This window comes from Montipora capricornis, chromosome 10, assembly GCF_036669925.1.
Source record: "Montipora capricornis isolate CH-2021 chromosome 10, ASM3666992v2, whole genome shotgun sequence".
NCBI classification, from domain to species: domain Eukaryota; kingdom Metazoa; phylum Cnidaria; class Anthozoa; order Scleractinia; family Acroporidae; genus Montipora; species Montipora capricornis.
Window position 1 is genome coordinate 33,964,139 of NC_090892.1, and position 16,150 is coordinate 33,980,288.

The 16,150-nt window shown below is 39.5% G+C and overlaps 1 protein-coding gene across 3 annotated transcripts in view; it reads left to right on the plus strand.

Moving 5' to 3' along the window:
• Positions 1-16,150, plus strand: part of LOC138021943 (short transient receptor potential channel 5-like) — a 39,580-nt gene that overhangs the window by 2,326 nt on the left and 21,104 nt on the right. For all 3 annotated transcript variants that reach the window (XR_011126485.1, XM_068868970.1, XM_068868969.1), the window contains exons 2-5: positions 3,205-3,267; positions 10,240-10,296; positions 14,536-14,660; positions 15,230-15,442. Coding sequence is in view for 2 of the 3 variants with exons in the window: in XM_068868970.1 (XP_068725071.1) it covers positions 3,205-3,267; positions 10,240-10,296; positions 14,536-14,660; positions 15,230-15,442 (458 nt within the window). In the remaining variant the exon portion in view is untranslated. The remainder of the gene's footprint in view (positions 1-3,204; positions 3,268-10,239; positions 10,297-14,535; positions 14,661-15,229; positions 15,443-16,150) is intronic.

Genomic DNA, 16,150 nt, shown 5'->3' on the forward strand with positions numbered 1-16,150 from the left:
TCAATCTCTTTCGCTGCTTACCAAAAATCAACAACAACAAAGAGAGAAAACGAGCTGGAAAATACAATAACCATACTACAAAAACAACTTGACATGGCAAACTATAATGAACCCCAAAATCAGAGTATTATAGAGAGAATTAATTTATTAAAACGTGATCTCGAAAAAATAATCGAACATCGGACCAAAGGTGCAGTTCTCAGATCAAAGTCCCAGTGGTATAACGAAGGGGAAAGAAACACCAAGTACTTTCTTAATCTTGAAAAGAGACATTTCAAACAAGGGACAATTAGTCAACTGAAAATTAACGAGACAGATTTCGTCACTTCCGACAAAGCAATCCTATCTGAATGTGAATCCTTCTACAAAGCCCTTTACACTTCCAAAGTCAACAAAGACTTCGCTTCGGACTTCTTTCAACAAGCGAACGAAACTGTCTTAAGTCACGAAGAACAAAATTTTTGCGAAGGCTTTTTATTCGAAAAAGAATGCACAGAAGCTGTAAAGAACATGGATTCAAACAAAACGCCTGGAACAGATGGCTTACCAGCCGAATTTTATAAAATTTTTTGGAAAGATATTTCCTCTTTGTTAGTTTCGGCTCTCAACTATGCCTTTGAATCTGGCTGCCTCTCCATTACACAAAGACGGGGTGTCATTAAGCTTATTCCGAAAAAGGACGTGGAACTGTATTACATAAAAAACTGGCGCCCCATAACTTTTTTAAATACGGACTATAAGATCGTTGCAAAAGCTCTTGCAAATCGAATCAAATCTGTCCTTCCCAGCATCATTAACAACGATCAGACAGGGTTCATGAAGAACAGATTTATTGGAGAAAATATCCGGCTCATAGACTGTATCATTCAATATGCCCCAAAGGAAAACATCCCTGGTTTACTGCTCTTTATAGACTTCGAAAAAGCTCTTGACTCGCTCGAATGGTCGTCTATTGTCAACTCCTTACGCTTCTTCGGGTTTGGCCCATCGATCATTAATTGGGTAAAAATTCTTTATTGCGAAACGGAAAGTTGCGTTCTAAATAACGGGTGGTCAACCAACTTTTTCCAGACTCTACGAGGCGTTAGGCAAGGTTGTCCCTTGTCGCCATATCTATTTATTCTTTGCGCTGAAGTGTTAGCCAAGGCAATTAGAAATAACGTAAACATAAAAGGCATCTCTGTTGACAATAACGAAATTAAAATTAGCCAATATGCAGACGATACCACGCTTATTTTGGATGGCTCAAGAGAAGCGCTTGCTTCAGCACTTAATTTGCTAGAGGACTTCAGTAAAGTCTCCGGTCTCAGACTAAATAATAAAAAAACGGAAGCTCTTTGGATAGGTTCCAGCATTGGCAATGAACAGCTTGGTTTGCAAGGAAGGGATTTTAAGTGGCCGAAATGTAAAGTGAAAACCTTAGGGTTGTGGTTGTCAGTCAAACCTGAAGTATCCTCATGCGATGCTTAAATTATAATGAAAAGATTGAAAAGATAAGAAAAATTCTGAGTTGCTGGAAGTACCGTAGGCTAACCTTGCTAGGACGAATCACCGTGCTCAAGTCCTTAGCCGCCTCGCAACTAGTCTATTTGTTATCTCCTATGCCTTCCAATTATCATGCAATAAACGAGATTAATACATTGTTCTATCAATTCCTTTGGAACGGGAAGGGAGACAAAATCAAACGAAAAATTATGATTAACGACTACTACGAGGGAGGCCTTAAAATGATTCACCTTGTCTCTTTCAATGAATCGCTTAAAACAACTTGGATAAAAAAATACTTGGATTCCACGAACAACGGAAAATGGAAAGTTTTTATCGACCTAGCTTTGAAAAATCACGGATGCAAAAACGTATTTACTGGTAACCTCAATACAAAAGATACAAAAAAGTCGATCAAAGTCTCCGACGTGTTTCTCGAAGAAATATTGGAAATATGGGCGGAAGTTAATTTTGAACAGCAATTAGCGTCTTTGGAGCATTTCCAAGAACAAAACCTACGGCACAATTCCTTAATAAGAATAGGAAACAAACCAATCTTCTTTAAACACTGGTGCTCAAAAGGCATTACTAAAGTAAAACATTTGCAAAAACCAGAATGCAATAGCTATCTTTCTCTAAAAGATTTCCAGCTAAAATACGATCTGAATGCTGCTCCACTTCGCTTTCACGGTCTTATATCAGCTGCCAAGGCACTTGGCAATAGCAGCCTCAAGCAAGTGAACGACAATAAACAAGAATACGAACCTCTTAGCACAAAAATTTTAAAGTCCAAAAAAGTTATTGCACTGGTATACAAATCCTTAGTCAGAAACAAAGGTGAAGCTCCAAGGAATAGCCAAAAGAAATGGCTTATGGACTGCAGCTGTTTGCGCAGTGAAAACCTCAACTGGAGCTCGGCATATCTTTTGGCATTGCGGAGCACCAAAAGTACAAAGTTAATATAATTTCATTTTAAATTTCTTCACAGACGTCTGGCAACTAACAATTTTCTGTTCAAAATTAAGCTGAAGGAAAATGAAAATTGCACCTTTTGTGAAAACGCGCCTGAAACACCAATACATCTTTTCTGGACATGTCAAAAAACTTCTAAAATTTGGAAAAGCGTAATGGAATGGCTACAAAATATGAATATTATACAGAACAATTTCACGCTACTGAATACTACTGCTCTCGGACTAAAGCCTGACACCTCGAAATATGCCCTCCAAATTGTACTACTGTTTACTGCTAGCACGTGATATCACATCTGGCTTGCCAAAACAAACGAAACTTTACCCCACTTTGAGCATTATTTGCTTCTTATGAAATCAAGGTACGAGCTGGAGACAAAAGGTGGTGATAGGCAAAAATGGGAACCTCTTGCAGTGTATATTGAGCTTTAAAAAAACTTCTGCAATTCAACCGGCTATCTGTATGACCCTATTCCCATAGGACGTGATTGAATCAGCGCCGATAGATGGTAAATATTGTAGCTTGGCCTGTACTAGTACCAGCTTTGTATTGCTCCGCTTTAATTTTTTTACTTATTTGTGCTTTGTATTCTTATCTAGGTTGTTTTTCTTTTTTTTTTGTACCTGCATGTCCTTTGTAACTTCATTTTGTATTTAAATAAATAAATAAATATTTATTAAAAAAAAACAAAAAAAAAAAAACTACGCTACGTTAGACTAACATGATATGTTTAATTGTTACTGTTAGGTACTGAGGAAGCTGCAATTAGCTTCAAAAGATTTTGGCAAAACCATTTTCCACGAGATTCCGGTAAGAGTCAGCGGTTTTTGCATGATTGTGAAAGGAAAGCTAAAGCTTCCTGTTTTCCTCCTTTTTTTCCACTGTGACGACATGGCTCACAGAAAGAATCTAACAGCCAATACAATTTAACCATCAGCCTTTAACCCTCTACCAACTTTCGATTAATATACTTTGCTTTTAATTAGCTGTTAGAAAAACGTTTCCATTACCGCCTCTTCTGCAGTCATAGCGGGGACAACCCTTTGCGGGAGAAACAGCCGTGAAAACGGAAAAATACGATGAGTGTTCTTTATATTGGCCTTTTTCACGGCAATTGTTATTTTGTTTGCATTTCATGGCACCCAAAACATTTTTGGGTTTGAGCAATAAGTCTCTAAAGCTAACAATTGACCAAACATGCTTACTTTGGGGGTGAGTAGTCATGGCTTCCAAAAAGTTGTCTCAGTACGAAAGCCCTTATGCGCATCTCAAATTCTAAGGTCTAAATTTAAGAAGTTTAAGCTGACCTTGGCAATTTTATATCCCTTAGCAAAGTATTATAGTCCGGCCTGTTAGGTCGAAAATCGTGACAACTCGCGTAAAAGCACCAAATTAGGTACAGATGTTCCTTTTGACGTAAGAAACGAATTTAGAAGGGGTGCCACGTGATTTGGCTTTCCGGGGGGGCATGAAGCTCATAGAAATTACGCAATACTCAAATGCTGGCATGAAGCGAGGCTGTGGCATTTAATGTGTTTATTACGTACCAGGTTTGACGAATGCCGTTGTAAAATGACTAAACTACATTACTCAGACTCAGTTTTGTGTTCGTGTCCATAAAAGGTCATTTGCCTTGATCACGTGACATTCCCATAATGCTTTGAGCGCACTTATATCAAGGAGTGTGTTTGTTGCGTTTTACACATTTAGTTTTTAACATCTTCGGCTAGATATCGTAAACGGTTGTTATTTGTTGCTCATTTTTAAGGATTTGTGTTCTGGCAGCCTCCAGAGCAACTACAGAGCTCAGTACATCGTAGATTGGCTTTGAAACATTTACAACGCCCACTCTTGCAACTTTTCTTGCATCCACACTTCAGCAAGTCACTGCGCGCCTTAGAGGCTTCTGGAAGTACGGCTCAGCGGGGCCTCCATCTACCAGGCCGTTCTCCATTTTCCATCCAAAGTCAGACGGGGATGGGTAAAATTGTTGCTCATCAAGCATAAAGAGTTCTGTTACAATGATTCAACAGGGCATCCTAACAAACAATAGAAATTATATATAATTTTTTTACGCAAGTATAATTTTAAACAAACGCGCACCGCTTATGTCCATGTACTTCATAAATTAGGCTCTCTAATAGCCCAAGTGGAATAACTCTAGGTTCAAATCCAGCATAGCTTTATGATAGGCTTTGGATAGTTAAAATAAAATTGATAAGTGGATTCAATACAAGAAAAGGTTGGGTTAGTTGAAATGTTTCTCGTCCTTTCGCTAAACTGTCTTTTTTTTTTTTCGCGTTGTCCTCACAGGTGTTTACCTATCACAAGTTTAGCCTATCAAACACAAAAACAACTAAAAATTTGTGGCCTATCAAACACAAAAACAACTAAAAATTTGTGTATGATAGGTTCTTACCTCTGTTGGGGGAATGTTTTCTAGCGCCCGATTCTTTTTTGTGAACAGTTCTCGTCGAGCAGTGTTCACATCGGTAGCAAGGCTGGTCCTGTCATAAAGTATCACCACAAAGCGCTGAAGGACATCAAACACAGGAGTGTTGATCTCAACTGGAAGGAAGGGGCTATCGTTCACAAAACGGAAAGCCTCTGTGGCTTCAGGGTACGCTTTCCAGGCCTCCCACGCAGACTTCTTTCCTTTCCCCAGGAATGCTGACGTAGTGTCGCAACCGGTAAACGCGTGAAAAAATGGAAGAGCACGGCATTTCTGCTTGCCCAAATACTCACAAATGGTGTTAACAGGAAGAAGCTGAAAATTCTTTCCCATCCCAAAGGCGACCCAAAAGCTCAATCCAGACCAAATCGAAGACAACATGTGTCAACAGTGCGAACAAAGACACTTCTTCCCCCCTTATCCAAAGCATCTCTAACGTTTACAAGAATCCTCGTGTCTGCTTCTTCATGGTTGCAGCTTTCTTCGAGAAATACCTGCCAGTTCTGATGTAACTTGACATGCCCAGCTACCTTTCGTCTCGCGCCTTTTCCTCTCTTCTCAAGGGCAGATTCTTTCAGACTTGCTACTCGGTATTCATCCCACACAACGTCAATTCGTTTGGTACTCTTCAAGTGGTTTTCCAGGAAAGGTAAGAACTTGGAATCTGCATATTCAGAAAACGTAGCGACAGATGAAACTGGAAGCGCATGCACAATAGCTGCTCCATCAAAAGCTTTGACATCGTAAGACGCTGGTGGTGGAGGTGGCGGTGTTTCTTTGTTGACGCATGAAATCAAATCAGACTTTTACCCGAATGACAAATAAGGTGGATACGGCTGACTTTCATGCTTGAAGAACTCTTCAAGATCTCCTTTGCCCTGTTGGCTGGCAATATACAAACAATTGAGGAGGTAACGGTCACTTGTTACCGCTGTCAACTTTAAGGACGCTTTGCAGATTTGCTTCGGCTGCTGGCGCTTGAACAGTGGCAAGGTATTCTTTGAAATCGTATCGTGAATCGACACAGTCCTTTCATCAAAGACGTCTTTTACAAATTTCTTGTACTGGTGTAATCCAAGTTCCTGGACTCTATGCGCAGTTTCCACGACTGAGGAATCTGCGCAATTGCGTGAGTCAAGGGCAAGTAATTCAGGGCAGTCATCCTTAAAAGGGTTTCCCATTTCTGAAATTGTACTTACAAGTTGCTTGACATGACTTTGAAAGGTTTTCTGTGTTATTTTCATCACCATTTGTTTCACTTTCAACTGACTTTCGAACTCTTGCAACACTCGAGCAGTTTCTGGTCCGGCCACCATCCATCTTCTAAATGCGACAGGACTTTCCATTAGTCCTACAGCTTCACCTGATCCCTTCACCCTTGCATTATTTTGCTCGTGTGCCTGGTCGATTGGGATGCTTGAAAAAGTGTTTGATGACTTCGAAATGACCCAGCATTCTCTGAGGCTTTGTTGAATGCGGCCTGGTAAGCACTTCACATCTCTTATGTGAATAGGTGGCCATCTCGCATAATTAGTGTGATCAAGAGCAAAGGACCAAGGAGCAAGAGATTCCAAGGCTTCTACATGTACGTACAGAGAGAAGTTGTTTTCACGATGTGCTTTCATGAATGCCAGTGCTTTGAGTGCCATTTGCATGAGCATGTCCCAAAACTTGTACATTGGGCTGGTCTTAATCATTCCATCGTGCCACTTCTGAAACTCCTCTTCGTCCTGTTGACCGTTTAGTTCCTGAAAGGCAACATGCTGCAATTTATACAAAGCTGCTGGGGTTACCTGGTGGGCGCGTCTGGTTTTCGTCAAATGCGCTACCTTAAGCAAGGAATCTGATGTCCCACTGGATGCTATCCCTGCCTCAGTTAGTGCTCTAGTCCAGCCAGATAAAGCTACAACACCACACATGGTCGACAGCACCATCTCAATCTGTAGGCCCCCCAGCATGACAACGTGAACATTTTCTCCGTGTTTAGCAGGCCAGTTCCACTGAACAACTTTTGCGATATCAAAAAGAGGCTGGTCACAGACAGTGACAGAAATTTGGCCCGGGTTAAGAAATTCTGTTGCCTTCTTAATCACAGACATTCCATGTTTCATCATGGCTACTGTGGCAGCCTTCTCTTAAAGCAATGGCAACAAGCTACCCAAGCATGGCAAAGGGTTAGGCAGTTCAGTTAGAGATGCGTGATAAGCAGCCTATGAAAGATGAATACCTTTGGTAAGCTCCTCATAAAAATTTTGTTCACAGTACTTCAACCAGTGAACTTGTTTTTCAATGGCAATAGACAACTGATCCGTGCCTACGGTCTCCACAGCTGCTTGACTTGTGGCAGGGACGTTTACTTCTGATGTTTTTATAGAAACAAGAGGAAATAAGGAATACGTGTCAGGCAGTGTGATATCTCTTGAAGCGGACCTGGCTGAACAGAGATTAATCCTTTGCACTCACTGGTTGGCTAACGTCTGAAAAAAAAAAAAATCATTTAAAATATTCTTAATCTAAGAATGGTTTTGTTTTTAGAGCGTTGTTAACTCAGGAAATTTCAGTCTGAACTAAAATAAATTGAATGGCATTTTTGTTTTATCCGTCATCGTATCTTTGACTCCGACAACCATTGAATAGTTTAACACGCTCCGCTTGCCAGATTTGTGTCACTTCATAATTTTTTGTTTAAATCAAATAATAAACCTATTTAAACATTTCCTTCTTGAACCATTTTTTTTATAACATCTGGTGATTTCTCACAGTTTTTCATTCATCTCAAGTTATAACGCTTATTCAGAGTAACTTTTATTGAACACCGCTCACATACACGGATAAAAATAAAAATCAATGACCTCTTCGTTTTAAAAAATACAACTGACTTTGTTTCACATCATAACGAAATGAATTTTACCTCATAGAAGGATGGAATATAAAACATGAGTTGATAATTACAGTTCAGATGGTGAAATTCCGCGTCTCAACAACTCCACTGTCACGCGGGTCACCGGGAGGTAAAGCGCATGTTGTATGGAAACACCTCTGGCTTTTTATTACCATTTATTGTTTAAGGATTTTCATTAAGTTACAACAAATTTAAATAAAAGGAACTTAGTAAATATCTTCTCGCTAAAACATTAATATCATAAAGGAAGTGAAATTCATGTGGAATTGAGCTTTATGATGACTACGCATATTTGTCGTCTTTTTTTGCCTTTTTTCCTACAAAAAGGCATTATATTTTTACATTTGAGCACAGCTTATTAAATTTTCATACTTGGTCTTTATTTTACCTATACCAACACCTATTTCACACTGTAATCAAGAAATTAAATTATTTCATAGCTCATAATGGCACGCTGCTTTTGACACACCACAACTGAGAATTACTTACCAAAAAATCCCCCCTTCCCCCCCCCCCCCAAACTGGGGCAATTTTTTGTGGCACCCCTTCTGAAATGATTAGTTATACTCTAAACTACATTTGTGCCAAGTTTGGTGTTTTTACGCGTCTTGTCACGATTTTCGTAATTTTCCGACCTAACAGATCGTACTATCAGCACTTTACTTAGCGATCGCAAAGACAACAATAAGACCAATATTTCTATCCATAATTTTACCATTTTTACCGCAATTGGCAACGACATTGGATTTTCTCGCAATTCGATAAGTCCTCGCAGGGCGAACTTTGTTTAGATTGCTGAGATTTCAAGTTCTCATGTGTATGTTTATCAAGCGAAAAGCGGTCCCCCTGAATCAAAACTTATCAACATATTTATGAGTTCGTGGAAACCAAGAGTGGCCCAATTAAGTCCTTTTTTAGTGCAGTGCTTAAAGAATATTTATAGTTGTGCGTAGGGAAGATATTTCACTAACCTTACCACATGTTATCAAGAACGTGTGAAGAAAGTCGTTATACCAATTCGCAGACAGATGAGAATTGTTACATTATTATGCAAGCTAGGACGTCTTCCAATTTTCCCGCTCGATGCCCTTGGCGTCTAAGTTTTGGTAGACGCTGAACATAACCAAAAATAATTGAAATACGAGACGATAGCTGTGGTAGATTTCCCCCAAGGCAAATATTCTCACAATTCTCCCTTGTTTCGTGATTTGAGTTTCGTGTAGTTGTTCCCCTCTATGCATAGTGTTGCTTTCGCGTGTCTCTCTTGTTGACAAATATGTTGCACTAAACATTTGACCTAATCATCATCATGACAGGCCGTACACCACTTTCAGATTTGAGGTGAAACTTGAATTGGGTCATGATTACTCGTTCACCCTTTGACGGTCTGTCACTCATTTAGGTCCACGAATAATTGATGTTGGGGTCATAGCCTCACTAGCCTAACACCAAAGTTGCTTGTTGCCTTTATTCAATAAGTATCAGGTCATAGTATTAACTTCAAGTGAAGTTTGATCCTGGCAGTTTTGAACGCAATTTTTGCAATTTCGTAAACAAGCCTGAACAATTCAGGACTTCCAACCCCGTAGCTGCCCAACTCAGATTTGCAGGTGTATGAGCCATTTCAAGTGCCAACTTGTGCACCATTTCTACAGCAGCCATATTGTAATCAAGCGGCAATGCCAATATAATCGTTGGGATGTATTTAGAAATCTAGTCTGGGTCTCGCGATACAGGACAAGGAGCCCAGACCGTGTCCCCGAAGGGAGCATGCAAAGAAAGAGATGACTTTTTGCTTCAGCGTGAATATTTACATGAAGCAATCCAAACGTGATTGCATTTAACGCTGAGGCTAGTAAGGAGCATCAGGAGAATCGCGAGTGACAGATTGTACATTAAGCAGATCTCAATTGAACTAAAAAACGAAACTAACACGAGTCTATCATGAAGCTAAACATTTTTCAAATTTTTCTGCTTTCCCAAATTTATACGGCTACAAACAACGTAACACAAGCCTAACAAAAACATTACAAGAGGCTGAAAACCAACTTCTTCAACGCTCGCGCGATGCTTAGATAAGGCTCATGTCATGCTTAATTTTAACGCTGAGAGTTAGCGTCCTGTGAGGTCACCGTTAGCCTATAAAATTCAGACCTAATTAAGGCTCCCGTCAGGCCTAAAATTTTGTACGGGGGATGTTCTCGGGTTTCTTAATGAATATGGACAACTAGGAAAGGCAGGTTGTCGTGAAACTTACGTTACGCAATAAAGGAAATGATTTTTTCCTGTTTCTCTCTTTTCCTGTTTCTGCACTGATCAGTGGTTCACTTATGTGCTTATGCTTATGTCAGTAATGAAAATCAACCAAAAGATCATTGGAGTTACTTTGATTTTCAAGTGCTGTTTATTTATTTGTTTGACCAAATAGCTCGTGGCATACCAATATACATAACAGATGCACCTGATCCTGATGGGATTACTGAAGGTAACTGAAATGACTTCAATATGTCGGAAATAATTTATATTATATTATTTCCTTACGGTTCTTACCATTTTTTTAGGAACACCATCTTTTCTGGAAAAAAAAATCCACACTAGAAGTAATGCATTACTGTTCTTTATATTGGTGATTACTGGATGCAGTATGATGCAGTGGTGGGTTGAAGACCCGTTCTAACCACTCGTTGAATTTGTTCCAGGTAGTCCCTGGCTCAACTTCGCAGCTGCACTTGTAAATAGCCTACTGGTTTTCCTCCAGTTGGGATTCTTAACAGTTGTCGTTGTTGTTCTGTTCTGTCGTTTCATTGGCCCTGAAAAGCCCCTATGGTGAGCTATCAACTAAGTATGTATCGTACTATTATTGTACTTTGGTTTTCAAGTTACCTCATTGTCGCCATGTTAGTGGAAGCAACCAAAAGATGTCTCATTAGCTCCTTTTGTTGGCTGCGATCATTTGCATATTACACCATTATCACCTTTGTTTGCTGAGATTGTTGCAACCGACATCAATCTGGTAATACTGACTGATTGGAAGTTTTATTTGGCGCAAAATGATACCGATTGATATTTCTGAATTGAGGCTTTGAACTTGTTGATTGAAAGCTTCGTATAATTAAAAGACTAATTCTGATAAAAAGTTAGAAAGTTGGAAACAAACATATTCATAGTTTAAGACGCCTTGGACAATGGCTTGGTTGATTCCACAAAGCTCAAAGTTGACTGTGACGCAGAACGAGAGTTAAGGGGTCAAAAAGGTCCAATATATCGAGACCATTTCTGGAGCGCGACTGAAATCGAAAAGAGACGCGTTCCACTGAATGGTTTGTTTAGAACCAGAAAGCCCGTTACCATGGCAGCGTGGCGTCACACTTAACCATTCAAAAAGTCGTATGGAAATGCAAATGATGCTGTTTTAATTCTCTGTGACAAGAAATGTCAACCTACAGTTACTTTGTTTGAACAATCTCAGCAACATGAAGTAATTACCAAAGAAGGATAAAATACACTTCGCATAATTACGTAGAAACGCAAGCATATATCCAAAATTACGATAGGGAGCTCATTAAATGTGTCAAGGGGAGGTGACAGCCAACTGAGCTAGTTTTGCCTCTAAATTAGATATGTTCACGAATAGATATGGTCAATTTGATAATTGCCGACAAATGTCAAACCGTGCAAGTATTTTGCTTCACATATGGCTCACGATAATTTTGGTTATTGGGTATAATTGACAAGGTTCTACCGCTGATGTCGCCTACAGATTGTTGTAAGTTATTGCCTGCAGTATAATTTGATCTGTCTGAAGCCAGCATTTCCCATTGAGGTTGCTTAACAATCAGGCTGACTTTGCAATTACAACTAAAAAATCTTCGCTACCGTCAGTCGACCAAAACCCCCTGGGCATGTACACTTAATATCGATTCCACTATCCCTGTTGGTATTACTAGGGTAAATTGGTTCCTTGACCTTGCGGTTGAATCAACGAGGGTCCCGATCGACAAACGTTTCCTCGTTTCAAAGCGGACAGTAACCGGTCTTGGTGTGAGCGAGCTCACAAAAGGCAAAAGTCTCCTTAATTAAGCAACCATTTCAGACTGCAGAATTATATAATCAATGAACGAAATGAAATATGAAATGAATCATTTATTTCATAGGTACTGAGATTTATCCACGAAAATCATAGTGAATAAAATTTGCACTGATTCTAAATGTAGCCAATCAGGAACACGAACGACAAAATTTCACTGTGAAGAAATATTGTTCGTGCAATCAGCAACGCGAACGACGAAATTTGAATTCACTAGTGAGGAATGAACGTATCGAGTGGAACGTCATCCGACAGCCGTTGCACAAAAACTGCGCGCTTTGAAAAATGGCCGAGGAAAGGTTTGCTTCTGTTTGCTCAGTTGAGGAATTTATTTTAGAACAAGAAAACAGAAATGCCGCTCAAAAAACTGAAAGAGATGTGCGATTGCTTGAACGACTTTTGAAAACGAAGGTCGAAGACAGAAAAATGGAAGTTATTCCAGCGGTTGAGCTGAATGAATACTGAATATATCAACCAAAAATCATCTCCGTCCGCACTGAAGACTGCAATGAATACGAGCCGACTTTCCTTCGAAGTTTAGTGGCTAGCTTAAAACGACAGCTGAAGAAAGAGGGCTATTCCGCAAGCGTAACAAACTACCTGGTATTTGATAAAACTAGAGAGGTTCTTTAGTTCAAGCAAAAACAACTAACGAAGCAAGGAAAGGGAAATAAACCCAAAGCACCGGTAGCTTTGACAAGGGACGAACTAAAAACACTTTTCACTTTGGACTACTTTGGAATATCTGAAACACAGTAAGTGTTGTAAATTTTATTAATTAAATTGTCGGTTGGGCGATTTTAAACCATTGATTATTGCTTTCATCACCCCACTCCATTTGCGCGTAATAATGCACTAGTCATTTGTTTCCCCCACCCCTTGACCCCCGGGGATGGGTAGGGAAATTACATTTGAATGGTTGTAAAGTACGTGTATTTCCACTGGGGACTAGAGCAAACAAACACACGTAATTCCCCCACCCCTCTGTTCCTAAAAGATTCTGAGTCATCAAGGAAATGTTAGGGAGATTACCACAATATACAGTTCTTGCCATTTGTGTGTGCCACATGAACTATATAAGGAACGAAACAAAAAAAAAAAAAAAGAACTGGATAGAAACAAGACAGGAATAAGCGACCAATAAAGAAAGAGTTTAGACATGATTGCTGTTCTTTTGTTTTTTTGCACGCGTGAAAATACTCATTATCATTGCTCTTCGTTTCTTTTTAGTCCCAGTCCTCCTAGGTAAGAATTCCCCGATATTTCCCCCGGTATGTCCCCGGAGGGGTAGGGCAGAGGAACGAAAATCTTGTAATTTCCCTACCCCTAGAGGCGTAATTGTGGCGTAATCTCGCGTAATTGCCCTAGTAATTTCCCCATATGTCCCCACTATCCCCGGGGGTCGGGGGGTGGGGGAAACAAATGACTAGTGCATAAATTTGTCTATCAAACACTACAACGTAAAAAACCTCAGAACCTATGAAATAAACACATTACGGCATAGTAGTCTTCTTCGATAATTGACGTTTGTCAATCCAGAGAACATCACTTCGTATTTATCGTCGTCTCAGAAGTGTTTTGAGCACACTGCCGAGTACTTCGTGGGTTCCCAATGAGCACGCTTGGATTTTACAAAGTTGAACCACTTCTTTCTTCGTTTTCGTTTCTGGGGTTCATCAGCCCCTTCAAAAGGTATATGATGGAGCAATATACCTTCTGTCTTACTTGATTTGTTTTTACAACCCGAAAACGACGCATTTATCTGGTATTTTCAGGGAAAGCGATCAATGACCTGTAATAACGTCACAAATTACGCTATACCCAGACCGTTTTCAATGACTCTGTGGCTCGTTGTGTTTTAGAAAAGTGCTATTTTTCCGATCTTAAAAAATCATAAAAAATTGCGGTTTTAACCGAATTCAAGACTTTATGCGACATTTATCCCAATTCAATACAAAGATTTAATTACGCAAAAAAAAAAGTTTTGGGGTTACAGGCAGAAAAAGGTACCAGAGAATTTGGCATTTGGTTTCGGTGTTGTACATAACATCCCTAGTAGTAAAATATTAGAAATACAACTAAAGATTCCATATATTTATTTTTCACCGCTTGTCTTGTTTATCGAATTGTTGTTCCATTCCTGAGCTCCATAGGGGTATATTTTGTTTAAAGATCCACTAAAACGCCATTCGCGTTGCATCGACTTCGACGCCATCGCAGGTTAATTAAATATTCTACTGTGTCTACCGGATAAAATCTAGGAATTTCGACTTTCCCCTGAAACCTACCAAAGATACGCGCAGAAGCCTTTAGGCACAAAGACAATACTTAACAGGGGAGTGACAGGAAAGACGCTATTGCGCAAATTTTCCGATTTCCGACAGTGGGAGAAAACAGAGAAATTCCAAGGAGATTTCGACTGGATGGCAACTCAGTAACTAGCAACCATGTTGTTGCATTTTTTAAGTAATTATACTTATTTCGGGTTGTCAGTTTCCCTTTATAATTAATATTCTTTTATTGTTATTCTAATACATTTCTTACTGCGGTTTAGTCTAGGAAGGGATAACGTGCATTTGTCGCAATGCACTGCACAAACGAAAAGTTGTTTTTTTTTTTGTTTCTCATGTTTTGTAGCGGAAGAGAAAATCCGAAACATTCTTAATGCCAACATCAATGAATTATCGGTTGATCAAATTGAAGACGCTATCACAGCCAACAATCTTTGTGATTGTAGAAATCCTATCACGACAGCTTTTGAGGTGAGTGCTCTTTTAAACGTACCCTACCCAAAGATCGACAAAACTAACAGAAGTTCACACTGAAAAGAAATTTAAATGACTTGCATTATATTTAACCTGCCATCACAGAGCAGTTTAAATTTAGCACAGCAATGCCCAAAAGATAGCCTTCCAGTAGCAGACGCAGACAAATAAAAGAGTCAATCCCGTACAAAATAAATGCGTTCAGTAGCTGATTAGTGCGTTAAAGCGGTGCGATCAAATCATGATTGCTTTTGATTCATTTACCCGGGAATTGATTGGCTGACAATTTGTAAATAACGTCATTGTGATCCCTCAAGCTAAAAAGAGCAATGAATTGATTCACATAAAACCCAAATAGTACACACATAGGATGGATGAGAAGGGTTCATAACATAACAGGCACATGCTTATTCTTAGGCCCGTTTTAAACGTCGCATTTCAAACGTGCCGAATCTAATGCAAATGAGAAATATCTACTGTTTTCGCTCATTTGCATTAGATTCGGCACAGGTGAAATGAGACGTTTAAAACGGCCTTAAATTCCTACTTGAAATTAAAATATAAAGGTTTCCACGAAGCTGAAACAACTTGCTCTGATACGCGATGAAAGTGAAGCTTTTCTTAACGAACTGGCTCAACAAGTTGAAGACTTTTCAGTTACACTGATGCAGCAAATCAAAACAAAGGAAGAATCCTCGATTGATCACGAAAGTATCGACAACTATGGAGCTCTACTTGATGAGATCACAGCATCAGCTATTCGCAACTCACAAAAGAAGGTGAGATATCTTACTCGGCAATGAATATCAGTAAAAGATGATATCAAAAATATTAGTAAGGGCCAAATTTACACGAAGCTGGCATTTCGAGGGGTCAAATTTGCGTTCGACATGGCTCCCCCGCTCCCTTATACCTACAATCACAAACAACCCACAATTCCTCTATTCGCTCTCAGGGCTAACGCCCGAAATGTCAGCTTTTTTGTCTATTTGCAATAGAAAATTTGACCCTTATCAACTCGTTTGATAAAAAAATTTCGTGTTTCCTCACCGTGAAAAGGTATAAATATCTATATATGTGTGCATACAGGCAGGAGCTCATTAATGGGCTGCTTGTAAAGGTAAATAAGATTTTGCAAGGACGTCCACTCGGCCTTCCTTGTTAACTTGTGCCAGTGCCTGTTTTGCCTGTGATTTTTTTTGCCTCTGGATCTGTCTCCGAGGATGGCCCACAGGCGGATATCAGTTTAGAAACTTGAAACTAATTTAGCCCTTCATTAGTATCTCACGTCAGACCAATAACAATAGAGTTTTGTCTTTAAAATAGTTTGGCACCAACAGTACTTAATTTATTTTATAAAATTGCGGACTTTATCTGGATTTTCATCTATTGCAACATGTCGTTCATAATAAACAGTGAAGATTGATATAGTCCCCTATGCAGCCGTTCTTTACGTCATCACGCAATGCTCCTTCCTAAGGGTGGGG